Source organism: Ranitomeya imitator, chromosome 3 (assembly GCF_032444005.1).
Source record: "Ranitomeya imitator isolate aRanImi1 chromosome 3, aRanImi1.pri, whole genome shotgun sequence".
Taxonomy (NCBI): domain Eukaryota; kingdom Metazoa; phylum Chordata; class Amphibia; order Anura; family Dendrobatidae; genus Ranitomeya; species Ranitomeya imitator.
In genome coordinates, this window is record NC_091284.1 from 216,245,168 (window position 1) to 216,262,659 (window position 17,492).

Below are 17,492 nucleotides of genomic sequence, written 5' to 3' on the forward strand. Positions count from 1 at the left end.
CAGAAGGGGGGTGATTTGAACTTATATATATTTTTACTTTTGGCATGCCTCAATAGTCTCCATGGGAGACTAGAAGCTGCCACAACCCGATCGGCTCTGCTACATAGAGGCAATCATCAGATCGCCTCTATATAGCAGAATTACTCACTTGCTATGAGCGCGACCACTGGGTGGTGCTCACAGCTAGCTGGCACTGACAACCATAGAGCGCTCCAGGAGACTTCAGGTTGTCATGCCAACACATTGGTAACCCGCAATCAAGTGACACGGTTCACTGGTCTAGCATATTTCCGGCGCGATTGCCAGAAGTGTTTGTTAAATGCTGCTGTCAGAGTTTGACAGCGGCATTTAACTGGTTAATAGCCGCGGGTGGATCTCCCAGGGCCTGTCTGCCACTGGCAGGGGGTAAAGCAACCCAGGTGGCCGTTGACGAGGAGACTTGCCTTTGCCGCAGGAGACACACGCCCGAACATATAGTAGAAAAAAGGTAGGGCTGACAGCACTCACTCAGGGGGCGCTCGTTCTTTGTCCAGGGAACCAGCCTGGATATTCCAAATAGTCCAAGAGAAGATGAACAGCGCTCCAGTCAGGTATCGTAATCTCAAACAAACTTTATTGAGCCATGAAAACGCGACGTTTCGACCAGTACCCTGGTCTTTTTCAAGCATACAGCAAGGTACACAGTGCCGGCTTAAATGGTGTGGATACCACGCAGGGCACCAATCACCAACCAGCCACTAATTACTAAAATGTATTACAAATAACACAGATCAAACAATACATCAAACATTAAAAGTGGACAAAAGACCGCCCACATTGTAGAGGATGATGAAAATCATGGCGGAATATATACATTGTATACCGATATTACAGTGTTTATTTTCTGTCTAGCCAGTCAGACTTCAGCATTCTCGTAGCCATGGTCACTAGGCACCAATGATGTAGCCCCTGGAGTAATCATCACAACCAATCCGGATCTCTTATGTGGTTGGCGCCAAAAAACAGAGTCAGCCTATCCAGTCTTCCAATGTTCCAAGGTATAGCCTGAATAACAAATCAGGTAACTGCTTACATCATGTATCATACCTGCGTCATCATCCTGCGTCACACATCCGACAAGCAGCAGGATCGCAGACTGCCCAGAGTCCCCCTGGTGCACATAGCTGCGCGTCATGGCAACAGACAGCCCACAGCACATGACCGCAGGAAGAGCCCGCCCAGCAGCGACGCAACTACCTACTCCAAAGGGCGGAAGAACGCCCACAAGTGCGCGCAAGCGCATCATCGCTGGGACCAGCCGCATCGCAAAACGCGGTGCAAACCGGCCCAACGGCGACGCGATCGTCACACCCCTAACGCCAACCACCCATCGGAGATGCAGCAGCGTCGCCGCTAGAGCGTTCACATCCCAACGTCCCAGCGTGGGTATATCAGACGCCAGAGCGCAAGCGCAAGAACCACCAGTGGATCTGCGTCCCCGCAACCACTATAGGTTGTCAAGGTGACCTGGAAAGCAAGCACAGGCAGATTAACCATCCAAGAGCCAACCAGCCCCTGACCTAAACAGTGAAAACCAGCACATAACTGGAGCATATTAATATGTTAAAGTGATCAAGAGACCAATGGGAGAGGTAAAAATAACCCACCACAGCCATATATATCTCAAAAGTGACCAACTGTAATTAGACCACCAAACAAAATCCCCTATATTCAAAGAAATATAAAAGCACTTTAAAAACAAAACAATGATGAGGATACCATATCAGGGGGGAACAGAATTATCTGGGGATACTGATTTGGCTTTTATCCTAAGTCATATTGCACGACTTGTTAAAGAGTTGATTGTGACTTGTAGGATCGCTACTTCCAATAGGTGGCGCTATAGAGTTCAAGTCCTCTTTTTCTCAAAAGAGGCAATTTGCATATTTAATATCCCAGAGGAACATTGCACGGCGAATAAGCCTCCTTACCTTGACAAGCCAGCTGGTATGTCACTCTCCATAAAGAGAAATGTTACCCCTTAGACCCCAGTCCAGAGCCTCTCACCTAGCCAAATCAGTTCTCATGCTTCACACTGACGAGGGCCAACAGCCTGGAATAGAAGTCAGACTCACCGGCCTATAGTTCCCTGGGTCCACCTTCTTCCCCTTTTTGACTATAGGAACAACATTTGCTCTTCTCCAGTCTTCTGGGACTTCTCCTGTTCTCCTAGAATTTTCAAAGATTATGGAGAGTGGTTCAAAAATGTCTTCTGCTATCTCCTTCAGTACTCTGTGGTGTAATTCATCTGGACCTGGAGACTTGAATCCATTTATGTTAGCTAAGTGTTTCGTCACTATCTTTCTGTTTATAGATATCCTGGATTCTTCTATTCCTTTAATAGGACAGTGAAGATCAGTTCATGTTACAATTCCTTTCTGAGAGAAAACAAATGCAAAATAGGAATTTAAAAGTTCGGCCTTTTCAACATCCTTTCTTACCATTTCATCATTTTCATCCCGTAAAAATCCTATAGCATCTTTGACTTTTCTTTTACTTTTGACATATCCCCAAAATTCTTTTTCATTGCTTTGACATGTCTTGCAAGCCTTAATTCATTGTCAGCTTTAGTTCTGCAGACAGCATTATATTATTTTTTAGATATGCCTCCCTCTTTCCATTTGATAAACATTTCTTTCTTCCTTTTAAGCATGTGTTTAAGTTCTGTGTTCATCCATCCTGGTTTCCTTAAATTCTTTTTATTCTTCCGTCTTTTTGGAATTGTTAACGATTGTGCTTTGAGAATCTCATTTTTCAAGATTTCCCATCCTTCCTGGACATTTTTGTCCTTAAGGATATCCAGCCATTGGATCCCTCCGATTCTCTTTCTGAGTCCCTTAAAATCTACCTTTCTGAAATCTAACCTTAAAGACTGTGTCTTCACAGGTCTTCCTCCTCTAGTTATCCAAAATTCTAAAATAGCATGGTTGCTACCTCCTAGGGTCCCAGCTACTCTTCTCCTCAACCTTTTCCTCCCTGTTTATAAGGATTAGATCCAAGGTAGCAGATCCCCTTGTTTTCTCCCTTAAGGTACCATCACATTAAGCGACGCTGCAGCGATATAGACAACAATGCCGATCGCTGCAACGTTGCTGTTTAGTCATTGTGTGGTCGCTGGAGAGCTGTCACACAGACAGCTTTCCAGTAACCAACGATGCCGAAGTCCCCGGGTAACCAGGGTAAACATCGGGTTACTAAGCGCAGGGCGCGCTTAGTAACCCAATGTTTACCCTGGTTACCATTGTAAATGTAAAAAAAAACAAAAAAACACTACATACTTACATTCCGGTGTCTGTCGCGTCCCCCGACATCAGCTTCCCTGCACTGTGTAAGCGCCGGCCGTAAAGTAGAGCGGTGACGTCACCGCTGTGCTCTTCTTTACGGCCGGCTGGCGCTGACACAGTGCAGGGAAGCTGACGCCGGGGAACGCGACAGACACCGGAATGTAAGTATGTAGTGTTTTTTTTTTTCACATTTACAGTGGTAGCCAGGGTAAATATCGGGTTACTAAGCGCGGCCCTGCGCTTAGTAACCCGATGTTTACCCTGGTTACAAGTGAACACATCGCTGGATCGGCATCACACACACCGATTCAGCGATGTCAGCGGGTGATCCAGCGACGAAATAAAGTTCTGGCCTTCTAGCTCCGACCAGCGATGTCACAGCATGATCCTGATCGCTGCTGCGTTTCAAACACAACGATATCGCTATCCAGGACGCTGCAACGTCACGGATCGCTATCATTATCATTCTAAAGTTGCTCAGTGTGAAGGTACCTTTATATTTTGGAAGATAAAGTTATCAGCAAGAGAGGATAAGAATTTGCTTGACCTGTTAGTTTTGCCTGAGGGAGATTCCCAACAAATGTCTGGATAGTTCAAATCTCCCATGACCACTATGTCATATTTTTTGGAGAACTTGGCCATTTGATGCATAAAGAGTTCATCCATATCTTCAGCTTACACAGGCGGCCTGTAGTAAATGCCTATAATGGTGTCCTTTCCGTTGTTCTCTCTGTATTCTTACCCAAACAGTTTCCACAAAACTCCCAGTCTCTGAAGCTTCAATCTCTGTGCAGATATACGCTTTTCTAAAATACAAAGCGACACCTCCTCCTCGTTTATCAAGTCTGTTTCTTGCAAATAAGTTGTATCCTTCTAGCCTTGTATTCCAATCATGTGTATCGTCCCACCAAGTTTCACTGATTCCAATGACGTCATATTTCTTCTCCTGTGTTAATAGTTCCAATTCTCCTTGTTTGTTGCCCATGCTTTATACATTTGTATAGAAACATTTTAGTTTGTGATTGGTTTCTCTTCCTCCAATATTCTTATTATTTCCATTTTTTTGTCTTTGTTCTTCCTTTCCACTTCTAATAGCAGAGTTTTCAATAGTATTTGTCAGGTGTATGGCTTTTTCTGGCCTTTTGCTTCCCTTCCCACATTATTCTAGTTTAAAGCTCTCCTGATGAGTGTAGTAAGGCGACTACCAAATACATGTTTTCCAGTCTTTATAAGGTGCACCCCATCTCTAGCAAATAGTCTATCGTATAGGTAATTCACTCCGTGATCCAGAAATCCAAATCCTTGCTGATGGCACCATCGACGTAGCCAGTTGTTCACCTGCAGAATCTTATTCCACCTCCTTGTTCCATGGCCATCCACTGGGAGGATGGAAGAGAAGACCACCTGCGCTCCCAGTTCTTTCACTTTCTTACCTAAGTTTTCAAAGTCACTGCAGATGGTTTCCAGGTCCTTTCTTGTGGTGTCGTTTGTCCCCACATGTATTAACAGGAATGGGTGGTCGTCTGTAGGTCTGAAGAGTCCTGATATCCTGTCAGACACATCTTTAATTGTTGCACCAGGAAGACAGCACATTTCTCTTGAGGTTATATCCAGTCTGCAGATAGCGGCCTCTGTTCCTCTCAACAGGGAATCCCCCATGGACCATCATACTATGTGTGGGGAGCTGTGGGGTACATCATACTCTGTGGAGGAGTTTGTGGGGGCATCATAGTGTGTAGGGAGCTTTGTGTGGATCATTTTGTATGTGGGGGCATCACAGCGCCCCACACACAAAATTATCCACACAAAGCTCCCTACTAAGTGTGGAGGAATGTAGTGTGAAAGCATCATAGTGTGTGTGTGGGGGTAAGTGCATCAAACTGTGTGTGGGTGAGCTTCTGGATCATTATACTGCTTGGAAGAGCAGTGGGTGCATAATACTGTGTGTTGAGGGTTGTGGGCTCATCAAACAGTAAAGGAATGTACTGTGGATATAATGTAGTGTGTGTGTAAGACAAGTAACATGAAGCAGAACTATCAATGTGGGAAGAGTTTTAGGTTTTAGAAAACAGTTGTGGTAGTATATACAGTGCCTACAAGTAGTATTCAACCCCCTGCAGATTTAGCAGGTTTAATAAGATGCAAATAAGTTAGAGCCTTCAAACTTCAAACGAGAGCAGGATTTATTAACAGATGCATAAATCTTACAAACCAAAAAGTTTTGTTGCTCAGTTAAATTTTTATAAATTTTAAACATAAAAATGTGGGTCAATTATTATTCAACCCCTAGGTTTAATATTTTGTGGAATAACCTTTGTTTGCAATTACAGCTAATAATCGTCTTTTATAAGACCTGATCAGGCCGGCACAGGTCTCTGGAGTTATCTTGGCCCACTCCTCCATGCAGATCTTCTCCAAGTTATCTAGGTTCTTTGGGTGTCTCATGTGGACTTTAATCTTGAGCTCCTTCCACAAGTTTTCAATTGGGTTAAGGTCAGGAGACTGACTAGGCCACTGCAACACCTTGATTTTTTGCCTCTTGAACCAGGCCTTGGTTTTCTTGGCTGTGTGCTTTGGGTGATTGTCTTGTTGGAAGATGAAATGACGACCCATCTTAAGATCCTTGATGGAGGAGCGAAGGTTCTTGGCCAAAATCTCCAGGTAGGCCGTGCTATCCATCTTCCCATAGATGCGGACCAGATGGCCTGGCCCCTTGGCTGAGAAACAGCCCCACAGCATGATGGTGCCACCACCATGCTTGACTGTAGGGATGGTATTCTTGGGGTCGTATGCAGTGCCATCCAGTCTCCAAACGTCACGTGTGTGGTTGGCACCAAAGATCTCGATCTTGGCCTCATCAGACCAGAGAACCTTGAACCAGTCAGTCTCAGAGTCCTCCAAGTGATCATGAGCAAACTGTAGACGAGCCTTGACATGACGCTTTGAAAGTAAAGGTACCTTACGGGCTCGTCTGGAACGGAGACCATTGCGGTGAAGTACGTTACTTATGGTATTGACTGAAACCAATGTCCCCACTGCCATGAGATCTTCCCGGAGCTCCTTCCTTGTTGTCCTTGGGTTAGCCTTGACTCTTCGGACAAGCCTGGCCTCGGCACGGGAGGAAACTTTCAAAGGCTGTCCAGGCCATGGAAGGCTAACAGTAGTTCCATAAGCTTTCCACTTCCGGATGATGCTCCCAACAGTGGAGACAGGTAGGCCCAACTCCTTGGAAAGGGTTTTGTACCCCTTGCCAGCCTTGTGACCCTCCACGATCTTGTCTCTGATGGCCTTGGAATGCTCCTTTGTCTTTCCCATGTTGACCATGTATGAGTGCTGTTCACAAGTTTGGGGAGGGTCTTAAATAGTCAGAAAAGGCTGGAAAAAGAGATAATTAATCCAAACATGTGAAGCTCATTGTTCTTTGTGCCTGAACTACTTCTTAATACTTTAGGGGAACCAAACAGAATTCTGGTGGGTTGAGGGGTTGAATAATAAATGACCCTCTGAAAAGACTTTTCACAATTTAAAAAAAAATAAAAAATAACATTATTTTTTGCTGCAGTGCATTTCACACTTCCAGGCTGATCTACAGTCCAAATGTCACAATGCCAAGGTAATTCCAATTGTGTAAACCTGCTAAATCTGCAGGGGGTTGAATACTACTTGTAGACACTGTATAGGTGTCATCCTAGCGTCCCTTCATGAGCCCTGACAAAGGACTCCGGCAGCCGAACGATGGAGCAGCATCGGTCTTGTAGTTGTTTTTTTTAAGCACCCTGAGCCCATTGAGAAAGCTTTTCAAAAGTAGTAGACAACCCTACAAAATTGCCTTTAGTGCACATATCAGTCTAATATGACTAGAAACTGTCCTAATTATTGTGCTGCAAAACTTACCAACCTTTTTAGCGAATCTTTCTTCATCAACATTCTGCTGGCAGCAGGAATGCTGGAACTTCTTTTCCCTTGCTTACCAGTATGAATTACACCTGCCATAATCTAATGGTTTGCGTAACCAAACTGAAACCTACTGCTCTATTATGTCTTCAAGTAGTTTGACAGACAGGAAAGCAAGAGCAAAGACAAAGACCTTTCCCACTTCCTAAAACCATTTCTAAAACAAAAAATAGTTGTAGCAAGCATACTACATGTAGAGTACCCCAAAAGGGGTTAAATAGGATAATACCAAATTTGCATAATATGTAATCTATAATCTACATGTAAGTACAGACCAAATAAGGCCCAACTGCAAATATATATATATACACCAACCAAACTCACGAAAAAAAGCAGTCAAAAGGTCCCATAAAATTGCAAACTTTATTAAATATCAATTAAAAATATATATATAAAGCAGGTACAACGGCATGATTGGAGGGATGAATAGTGCCCACAGTGGTCGTAGGCAGAAAAAGAGGGCAAAATTGGCCACACATTCCTGCATAATCAGAAATTTACACCTAAACTAAGCCCAGCTTCTGGCCGTCCACTCCTGCATTCCATAGGTATGTACTATGAGGTTGTACCACGTTATTGGTAGTGATATATATCTGCATTGTTATTTCTGAAAGTGACTATGTGCCATAGTTTGGTGTAAATTTCGGATTATGCAGGAGTGCGTGGCCAATTTTGCCCTCTTTTTCTGCCTACGACCACTGTGGGCACTATTCATCCCTCCAATCATGCCGTTGTACCTGCTTTATATATTTTTTTAATTGATATTTAATAAAGTTTGCAATTTTATGGGACATTTTGACTTCTTTTTTTCGTGAGTTTGGTTGGTGTATCTAAAACCATTTCTGCAGCTAGTAACAGATTCATGTGCTGTGAAACTTGCCATCTTCTCTTTTCAGTGAGTCTTTTTTATTCAACAGTCTGCTGGCACTAGCAGTTCTGGAATTTCTTCTACCTCACCTCCCACACTGAATTACATCTGCCATAGGTCCAATGGTTTGCACAACCAAACTGAAATCTGCTGCTGTTATGCCTGTATGAAATTTGACAGATAAAAGAGCAGGAGCACAGGCAAAGGCCATACAAAAGACGCAAGGGAGACACGCAGTGGTTGGCACTGGATTATTTTTTCAGGCCAAAAACATATGTGGTCGTAAACTACTTTGCAATTTTGTTTGTTTTGTTTTGGCTATCACTGCTGTTCACCGTGTGGTTGATATAGAGGATTCTTCTATAATGTCTAAATGTATAACTAGAGCTTAGTTTAATTTATTAAAACTAGTGATGAGCGAACGTGCTTGGATAAGGTGTTATCCGAACATGTTCGTGTGCTAAAGCTACTTTCACACTAGCGTTGTGCACTGCACGTCGCAATGCATCGATTAGGAGAAAAAACGCATCCTGCAAGCAATTTTTGTTTTTTCTCCATTGACTAACATTAGCGACGCATTGCGACTCTTTGCCACACGTCGCAACCGTCGTGCTGTGGCGGACCGTCGGCAGCAAAAAGCGTTACATGTAACTTTTTTGCTGCATTGTGTCCGCCATTTCCGACCGCGCATGCGTGGCCAGAACTCCGCCCCCACCTCCCCGCAACTCACAATGGGGCAACGGATGCGCTGGAAAAATGCATCCGCTGCCCCCGTTGTGCAGCGCTTGCACAGTATGCATCGGTACGTCGGACCGACGCAGCGCGACGGCCCCGTACCGACACTAGTGTGAAAGTAACCTAACCGAGTGTCTTTGTCATGCTCGAAAAATATGTTCGAGTTTCGCTATGGCAGTTCGACACATGAAGGGAATTCCATGTTTGTTAGACAATCCCTGCATGTGCTGCAGCTGTCGAACAGTCACAAGACATGCATGCGCAGGGGCCTCAAACATTTTATTGAAGCACACTAAAGTCACTCGGTTAGCACACGAGCATGCTCGGATAACATCTTATTCCGAGCATATTTGGTCATCACTAATTGAAACAATCCCTTATAATTAAAATGTGCTTTTACATTTCAGACTAAGTTCAAAAGGAATTTATGTGCAGTGTATATATATATATATATATATATATATATATATATATATATATATATATATATATATATATATATATATATATATATATATATATATACACAGTGGGGCAAAAAAGTATTTAGTCAGTCAGCCATCTTTTATATAATATATAATCTTTTATATAATTAATATACATATATATATATATATATATATATATATACACACATATATATATATATATATACGGTATATATATATATATATATATATATATATAATACAGACCAAAAGTTTGGACACACCTTCTCATTAAAAGATTTTTCTGTATTTTCATGACTATGAAAATTGTACATTTACACTGAAGGCATCAAAACTATGAATTAACACATGTGGAATTATATACTTAACAAAAAATTGAAAAATTGTGAACAACTAAAATTATGTCTTATAGTCTAGGTTCTTCAAAGTAGCCACCTTTTGCTTTGATGACTGCTTTGCACACTCTTGGCATTCTCTTGATGAGCTTCATGACGTAGTCACCGGGAATGGTTTTCACTTCACAGGTGTGCCCTGTCAGGTTTAATAAGTGGGATTTCTTGCCTTATATATGGGGTTGGGACCATCAGTTGTGTTGTGCAGAAGTCTGGTGGATACACAGCTGATAGTCCTAATGAATAGACTGTTACAATTTGTATTAATGCAAGAAAAAAGCAGCTAAGTAAAGAAAAACGAGTGGCCATCATTACTTTAAGAAATTAAGGTAAGTCAGTCTGAAAAATTGGGAAAACTTTGAAAGTGTCCCCAAGTGCAGTGGCAACAACCATCAAGCGCTGCAAAGAAACTGGCTCACACGAGGACCTCCCCAGGAAAGGAAGACCAAGAGTCACCTCTGCTTCTGAGGATAAGTTTATCCGAGTCACCAGCCTCAGAAATTGCAGGTTAACAGGAGCTCAGATTAGAGACCAGGTCAATGCCACACAGAGTTCTAGCAGCAGACACATCTCTACAACAACTGTTAAGAAGAAACTTTGTGCAGCAGGCCTTCATGGTAAAATAGCTGCTGGGAAACCACTGCTAAGGACAGGCAACAAGCAGAAGAGACTTGTTTGGGCTAAAGAACACAAGGAATGGACATTAGACCAGTGGAAATCTGTGATTTGGTCTGATGAGTCCAAATTTGAGATCTTTGGTTCCAACCACCGTGTCTTTCTGCGACGCAGAAAAGGTGAGCGGATCGACTCTACATACCTGGTTCCCACCGTGAAGCATGGAGGAGGAGGTGTGATGGTGTGGGCGTGCTTTGCTGGTGACACTGTTGGGGATTTATTCAAAATTAAAGGCATACTGAACCAGCATAGCTACCACAGCATCTTGCAGCGGCATGCTATGCCATCTGGTTTGCACTTAGTTGGACCATCATTTATTTTTCAACAGGACAATGACCCCAAACACACCTCCTGGATGTGTAAGGGCTATTTGACCAATAAGGAGAGTGATGGGGGGCTACACCAGATGACCTGGCCTCCACAGTCACCAGACATGAACCCAATCAAGATGGTTTGGGGTCAGCTGGACCGCAGAGTGAAGGCAAAAGGGCCAACAAGTGCTAAGCATCTCTGGGAACTACTTCAAGATTGTTGGAAGACCATTCCCGGTGACTACCTCTTGAAGCTCATCAAGAGAATGCCAAAAGTGTGCAAAGCAGTCATCAAAGCAAAAGGTTCTTTGAAGAAAGGTTCTTTGAAGAACCTAGAATATAAGACATAATTTCAGTTGTTTCACACGTTTTTGTCAAGTATATAATTCCACATGTGTTAATTCATAGTTTTGATGCCTTCAGTGTAAATGTACAATTTTCATAGTCATGAAAATACAGAAAAAACTTTAAATGAGAAGGTGTGTCCAAACTTTTGGTCTGTACTGTATATATATATATATATATATATATATATATATATATATATATATACAGTATGTATACTGTATACTGTATGTATGTATACTGTATGTATGTGTATATATATATATATATATATATATATATATATATATATATACATACAGTACAGACCAAAAGTTTGGACACACCTTCTCATTTAAAGATTTTTCTGTATTTTCATGACTATGAAAATTGTACATTTACACTGAAGGCATCAAAACTATGAATTAACACATGTGGAATTATATACTTAACAAAAACGTGTGAAACAACTGAAATTATGTCTTATATTCTATATATATCTATATATATAATTGTCTAAGGGTTTTTCCGTCTGTCTGTCTGTCTTTCTGTCTGTCTGTCCTGGAAATCCCACATCTCTGATTGGTCGAGGCCGCCAGGCCTCGACAAATCAGCAACGGGCACAGCGACGATGATGTCATAATGGTTGCCATGGCGACAATGATGTCATAAAGGTTGCTTCGACCAATCAGCGACGGGCACAGCGACGATGATGTCATAATGGTTGCCATGGCGACAATGATGTCATAAAGGTTGCTTCGACCAATCAGCGACGGGCACAGCGACGATGATGTCATAATGGTTGCCATGGCGACAATGATGTCATAAAGGTTGCTTCGACCAATCAGTGACGGGCACAGCGACGATGATGTCATAATGGTTGCCATGGCAACGATGTCATAAAGGTAGATGTCATATATACTAGATTGTGGCCCGATTCTAACGCATCGGGTATTCTAGAGTATGCATGTCCCCGTAGTATATGGACAATGATGATTCCAGAATTCGCGGCAGACTGTGTCCGTCGCTGATTGATCGAGGCAACCTTTATGACATCATCGTCGCCATGGCAACCATTATGACATCTACGTCGATACTGTGCCCGTCGCTGATTGGTCGAGGCGAATTCGCAGCAGACTATGCCCATCGCTGATTGGTCGAGGCAACCTTTATGACATCATCGTCGCCATGCTGTGCCCGTCGTTGATTGGTCGAGGCCTGGCGGGCCTCTAACGCATCGGGTATTCTAGAATATTCATGTCCCCGTAGTATATGGACAATGATGATTACAGAATTCGCGGCAGACTGTGCCCGTCGCTGATTGGTCGAGGCAACCTTTATGACATCATCGTCGCCATGGCAACCATTATGACATCTACGTCGATACTGTGCCCATCGCTGAATCAAAAAACGTGGGATTTCTACATCCTTTATGACATCATCGTTGCTGTGCCCGTTGCTGATTGGTCGAGGCCTGGCGGCCTCGACCAATCAGAGAAGCGGGATGTCTACGTCCTTTATGACATCATCGTCGCTGTGCCGGTCGCTGATTGGTCGAGGCCTGGCGGCCTCGACCAATCAGAAACGTGTGATTTCCAGGACAGACAGACAGACAGAAAGACAGACAGACGGAAAAACCCTTAGACAATTATATATATATATATATATAGATACACTCCTTAGTCCTCCATATAGTATAATGCACTCCTCAATCCTCCATAAAGTATAATACACTCCTCAGTCCCCCATATAGTCTAGCCTGGACTGGCCTAGGGTGTCGGGTACCGGGTGTCGGGCCTGGATTCTAACGCATCGGGTTTTTTAGAATATGCATGTCCCCGTAGTATATGGACAATGATGATTCCAGAATTCGCGGCAGACTGTGCCCGTCGCTGATTGGTTGCGGCAACCTTAATGACATCATCGTTGCCATGGCAACCATTATGACATCTACGTCGATACTGTGCCCATTGCTGATTGGTCGAGGCCTGGACAATGATGATTCCAGAATTCGCGGCAGACTGTGTCCGTCGCTGATTGATCGAGGCAACCTTTATGACATCATCGTCGCCATGGCAACCATTATGACATCATCGTTGCTGTGCCCGTTGCTGATTGGTCGAGGCCTGGCGGCCTCGACCAATCAGACGCAGGATGTCTACGTCCTTTATGACATCATCGTCGCTGTGCCCGTTGCTGATTGGTCGAGGCCTGGCGGCCTCGACCAATCAGAGACGCGGGATTTCTACGTCGATGCTGTGCCGGTCTCTGGCCTCGACCAATCAGAGAGCCGGGATTTCCAGGACAGACAGACAGACAGACGGAAAAACCCTTAGGCAATTATATATATACTAGATTGTGGCCCGATTCTAACGCATCGGGTATTCTAGAATATGCATGTCCCTGTAATATATGGACAATGATGATTCCAAAATTCGCGGCAGACTGTGCCCGTTGCTGATTGGTCGAGGCAACCTTTATGACATCATCGTCGCCATGGCAACCATTATGACATCATCGTCGCTGTGCCCGTTGCTGATTGGTCGAGGCCTGGCGGCCTCGACCAATCAGAGAGCAGGGATTTCCAAGACAGACAGACAGACAGACGGAAAAACCCTTAGACAATTATATATATAGATATATATGTGTATGAATATATATGAATATATATTTTACCTCGTTATTGGTAGTGATCTATATCTGCATTGTTATTTCTGAAAGTGACTATGTGCCATAGGTTGGTGTAAATTTCAGATTATGCAGGAGTGCGTGGCCAATTTTGCCCTCTTCTTCTGCCTACGACCTAAGACATATGTCTTATATTCTGTATGTGTATATATATATATATAATATATATATATATGTATGTGTATATATATATATATATATATATATATATACATATACGCCATGTAGCATGACTAGTCATTTTTTTCTGTTTGCCGTCCTTCTACTAAGTATCATGCTGCCACATTTTGTACTGTTTTTAGGTTGCAAGGTTAAAGTTATCAACTGAGGAAGCTTTTCGGATGCAAAGAGAGAATGATATAAAATGTCAGCACAAAATTGTAGAAATGATGGCCCTGATGGAAAAACACAAGGTAATCTAAAAACAGTGACAAATAATTTGAGCCAAAAAATGTCTCTGCATGGATGAGACAATAAAGGTAGGCATTTTATTTTTACTTCCAGTGATGCGGCCTAGGCCCTGACTGACAGCCGGCACTATTGATGAGCTGGATGTCAGTTAATGTCGGGGGCGCTGCTACAGCTGCTGCTCTCTATACACTGAGCAGTGACTGAAATCATGCCATGAACACTGCTAAGGGAAATAAAGTGAATTTGCTCCCTGGGCTTTAAGTGAAAATGTCCAAAAAACATATATACATGAATATAGGGGCTAGAGATATCTCAATGTTGGTCTCCCCATCATATATAAATAAGTAAGTAGGTGAGTTCTACTATAGCATACAATCGATATTAGGACACCTCCCGAAGAAGCATTGCGAAACGCGCGTCGGGGTAGAGGGACGCCGAGGTATTTCATGTGGTAGCACAACAGGTACATTACCTTTAATTATTTACCTACTGTTTACACTTTGTCACTACTGGCCATAGCGTACTAAGATACACAGTGACAAACTTTGGTTTACCTAGGAATGAGCCAAGAGTGACTTCTTTGGTTATACACATATCTTGTGTTTCAACCGGTATTAGTACTCTGTTTTTGGTTTTAGACCAAGATATTTGCTATTCACTTAGGTGTATTACCAGGGGCAATATTCCATTTTGCAGCCATTGTTATGAAATATCCTATGGAAGTGTAGTTCCTCTTTTTGGACCAAGTACCCTTCTTATAATGCATATTTAGTCTTTTAATCTTTATTAATAAAGAATTGTTTTATCTTAAGTACCACTGTGGAGATCATTCTTCATTATGTCTGGTCATCTCTAAGTGAGATGTTGACCAATATTAGGATGCAGAGTACTCAGAAAATCACAACTCAAAAAAGAGAATTAAAAATATACAAATTTATTAGTGAGTAAATCTTAAAAAAGATGAACCAAACATAAATGGGACATGTGAAAGGATTCAAAGAAGGATTTAATCAAGTAAGAAAAAATGTGGTGGGGTGAAGTCAGAGTAAAAGTATAGCAGACAAAAGGGGTACTGATTAGGTTCAATTTTTCAAAAGACTGAAGTGAAATATAAATGACTCAATCACTGTGGATCATGATACATATAAAACAATAAGCAAAAAATAGTAAGCAACAAATAAACAGGAAATTAGTCAGTCCACACAGAAGATCATGCAGTGCAATATTGAATGTCAATGTGAAAGACTATAGAAAGTTAAACTTCGGCACTCAGAAATATGTTGCAAAAAAGAAAATTATTTGTAAAAAAAAAACACAAAGTTGCCCAATGAATTTCAGATAGATAAATCGACATTTCGGCCTAATTCCAGCCTTTATCAAGATATATCTGTAGGGCATAGAGTCTCACAGGTTTGCAACATAGAACACCAATAGGTAATTCAATAATGTAAGAAAAGAGCAGGTACTGGTACATCAGGGTGATGGCATCATACTCCTACATGCCAGACGCCATCACCCTGAAGTACCAGTATGTTGCAAACCTGTGAGACTCTATACCCTAAAGTTTATTTTTTTGTCAAATAAACTTTCATTTTGCAACATATTTCTGAGTGCTGAAGTTTAACTATCTATAATATTATGATAAAACTATAAAAATAGGTACCTGCGCTATGTGGTATAGTACTTTTGCTAAATAATATGTTATTTACCTGTTTAGGGTGAGCAGTACTCCAATTGCTTTGTGTTGAAGCGTGTCAGGTCAGAAGTTGTACAAAACGATTGTTTCAAATCTAGGGTCATGTAGGCACAACTACGATAAGGGGAGAAAGAATATATAATATATATGCTATTCGTTTGAGCAACCACTTCCTAATTTCAATGTGAAAGACTGATCAGTCCACATATGGCATAGATGTAATATAGTGGTTACCCATGGTGAAGTTAATGAACCTCACACGCAGCCACCAATGCCATGATGTGCGTTTCGCTGTTACTCTTTCTCAAGGGGAGAGTGGCTAGTGCATTCTCATGTTGTCCTTTTGTATCTCTGTTATTTGCTCATGAGCAAATTCTGCATAGCGCATGGAGCACCATCCCCCTGTCATAGGTGCAGGTCACAGACACGCCCAGTATTTGGAAGAGGCATTGACAAATTCAGAGACATTTGGCATAGTGCGCATGTGCATATAGGGCACCATTTTTACAGTGTCCAATGTAAGCGACCATTTTGGTGTGTATATATTGGGACAAAAAATGGTGTTGCAGAGTAGAAAAGTGAAATTCGGAGTGTGGTGAGGGTGTCATAATGATACAATGAGATAATGAGAATGTATATATGAGCGTGGTCTCAAAAGGAGGAAAAAATGTATGAGTGAAATAATGAGTAAGGGCAGAGACAGACGGCTGTATTTCTTGTGCGAGAATCGCATCGCACTGCACAGACTGCCCTGGCATCACTCTTGACATGAGCAAGACAGAGTGATGTATTTCTATGCAGTTGTCAAGTTCAGTTCAGGAGAGCCGACAACCAGTGAGAGGTTTACGATGCGATTCTCGCACGAGAAATACAGCAGTCTGTCTCTGCCCTAAAAGAAAATGTTCCATAGACTGCCGTATCAAGCTAGAGACGGCAATTGTCCTGCGGGTAAAGTGCTGAAGCATCATATGTGAACAAGTGGGTATGCTCATAGTGATGTGTGTAAAGAGCAGGTGCGGAATATAAGCATATAGATAATCCCATGTGTAGACAAAAATAATATATGGTCATGCCGTTTAGATTCTGATATTAAAGGTGGAGGGAGGAGAGAAAATAAAGAGGGGAGGAGATAAAAAGAGGGGAAAAAAGGGGAGGGAAAGTATAAGGAGACGAATAGAGATGGACATATAACTATACAGAGGCAGAGGGGAAATATAGATCATAACTAACAATGATTAGCAGTTCCAAAAGGAAATGTATCTTTATCTCCAAATGGACATCCCATCGCGTGTAGAGTTGCGAGATATAATGTCTTTGGATCAATCTACATTATATCATTCATCTCCATTTCAATTGTCACCTCGTAGTATCAAAGAGAAGAGATTAGATGCATATAATCTACTTTGATTGAAGAAAGAAAGAAGTTAGAAAGACAAACGCGCCCAATAAAAACATAAAACAGTTATTAAAACTGGCAGAGATTACAAAAAGGAAGCAAATATTTTTTTTTTCGTTCAATCCTATAGGGTACAAAGTCCCCAGGTCTACAATCCACCTGGCCTCAAATTAAGCCAGGGTTTGTTTAACATTCCCTCCTTTAGTGCCGCAGTGGACCATGTCAATGTCATGACATGAAAGCCATGAGGGTTTGAGTTGTGGTGCTGTT

General features: G+C 42.2%; 1 protein-coding gene across 1 annotated transcript in view; it reads left to right on the forward strand.

Moving 5' to 3' along the window:
• Nucleotides 1-17,492, forward strand: part of LOC138671579 (synaptonemal complex protein 1-like) — a 122,109-nt gene that overhangs the window by 5,375 nt on the left and 99,242 nt on the right. Inside the window, exon 2 of the mRNA XM_069759757.1 lies at nucleotides 14,022-14,132. Coding sequence (XP_069615858.1) covers nucleotides 14,022-14,132 — 111 coding nt within the window. The remainder of the gene's footprint in view (nucleotides 1-14,021; nucleotides 14,133-17,492) is intronic.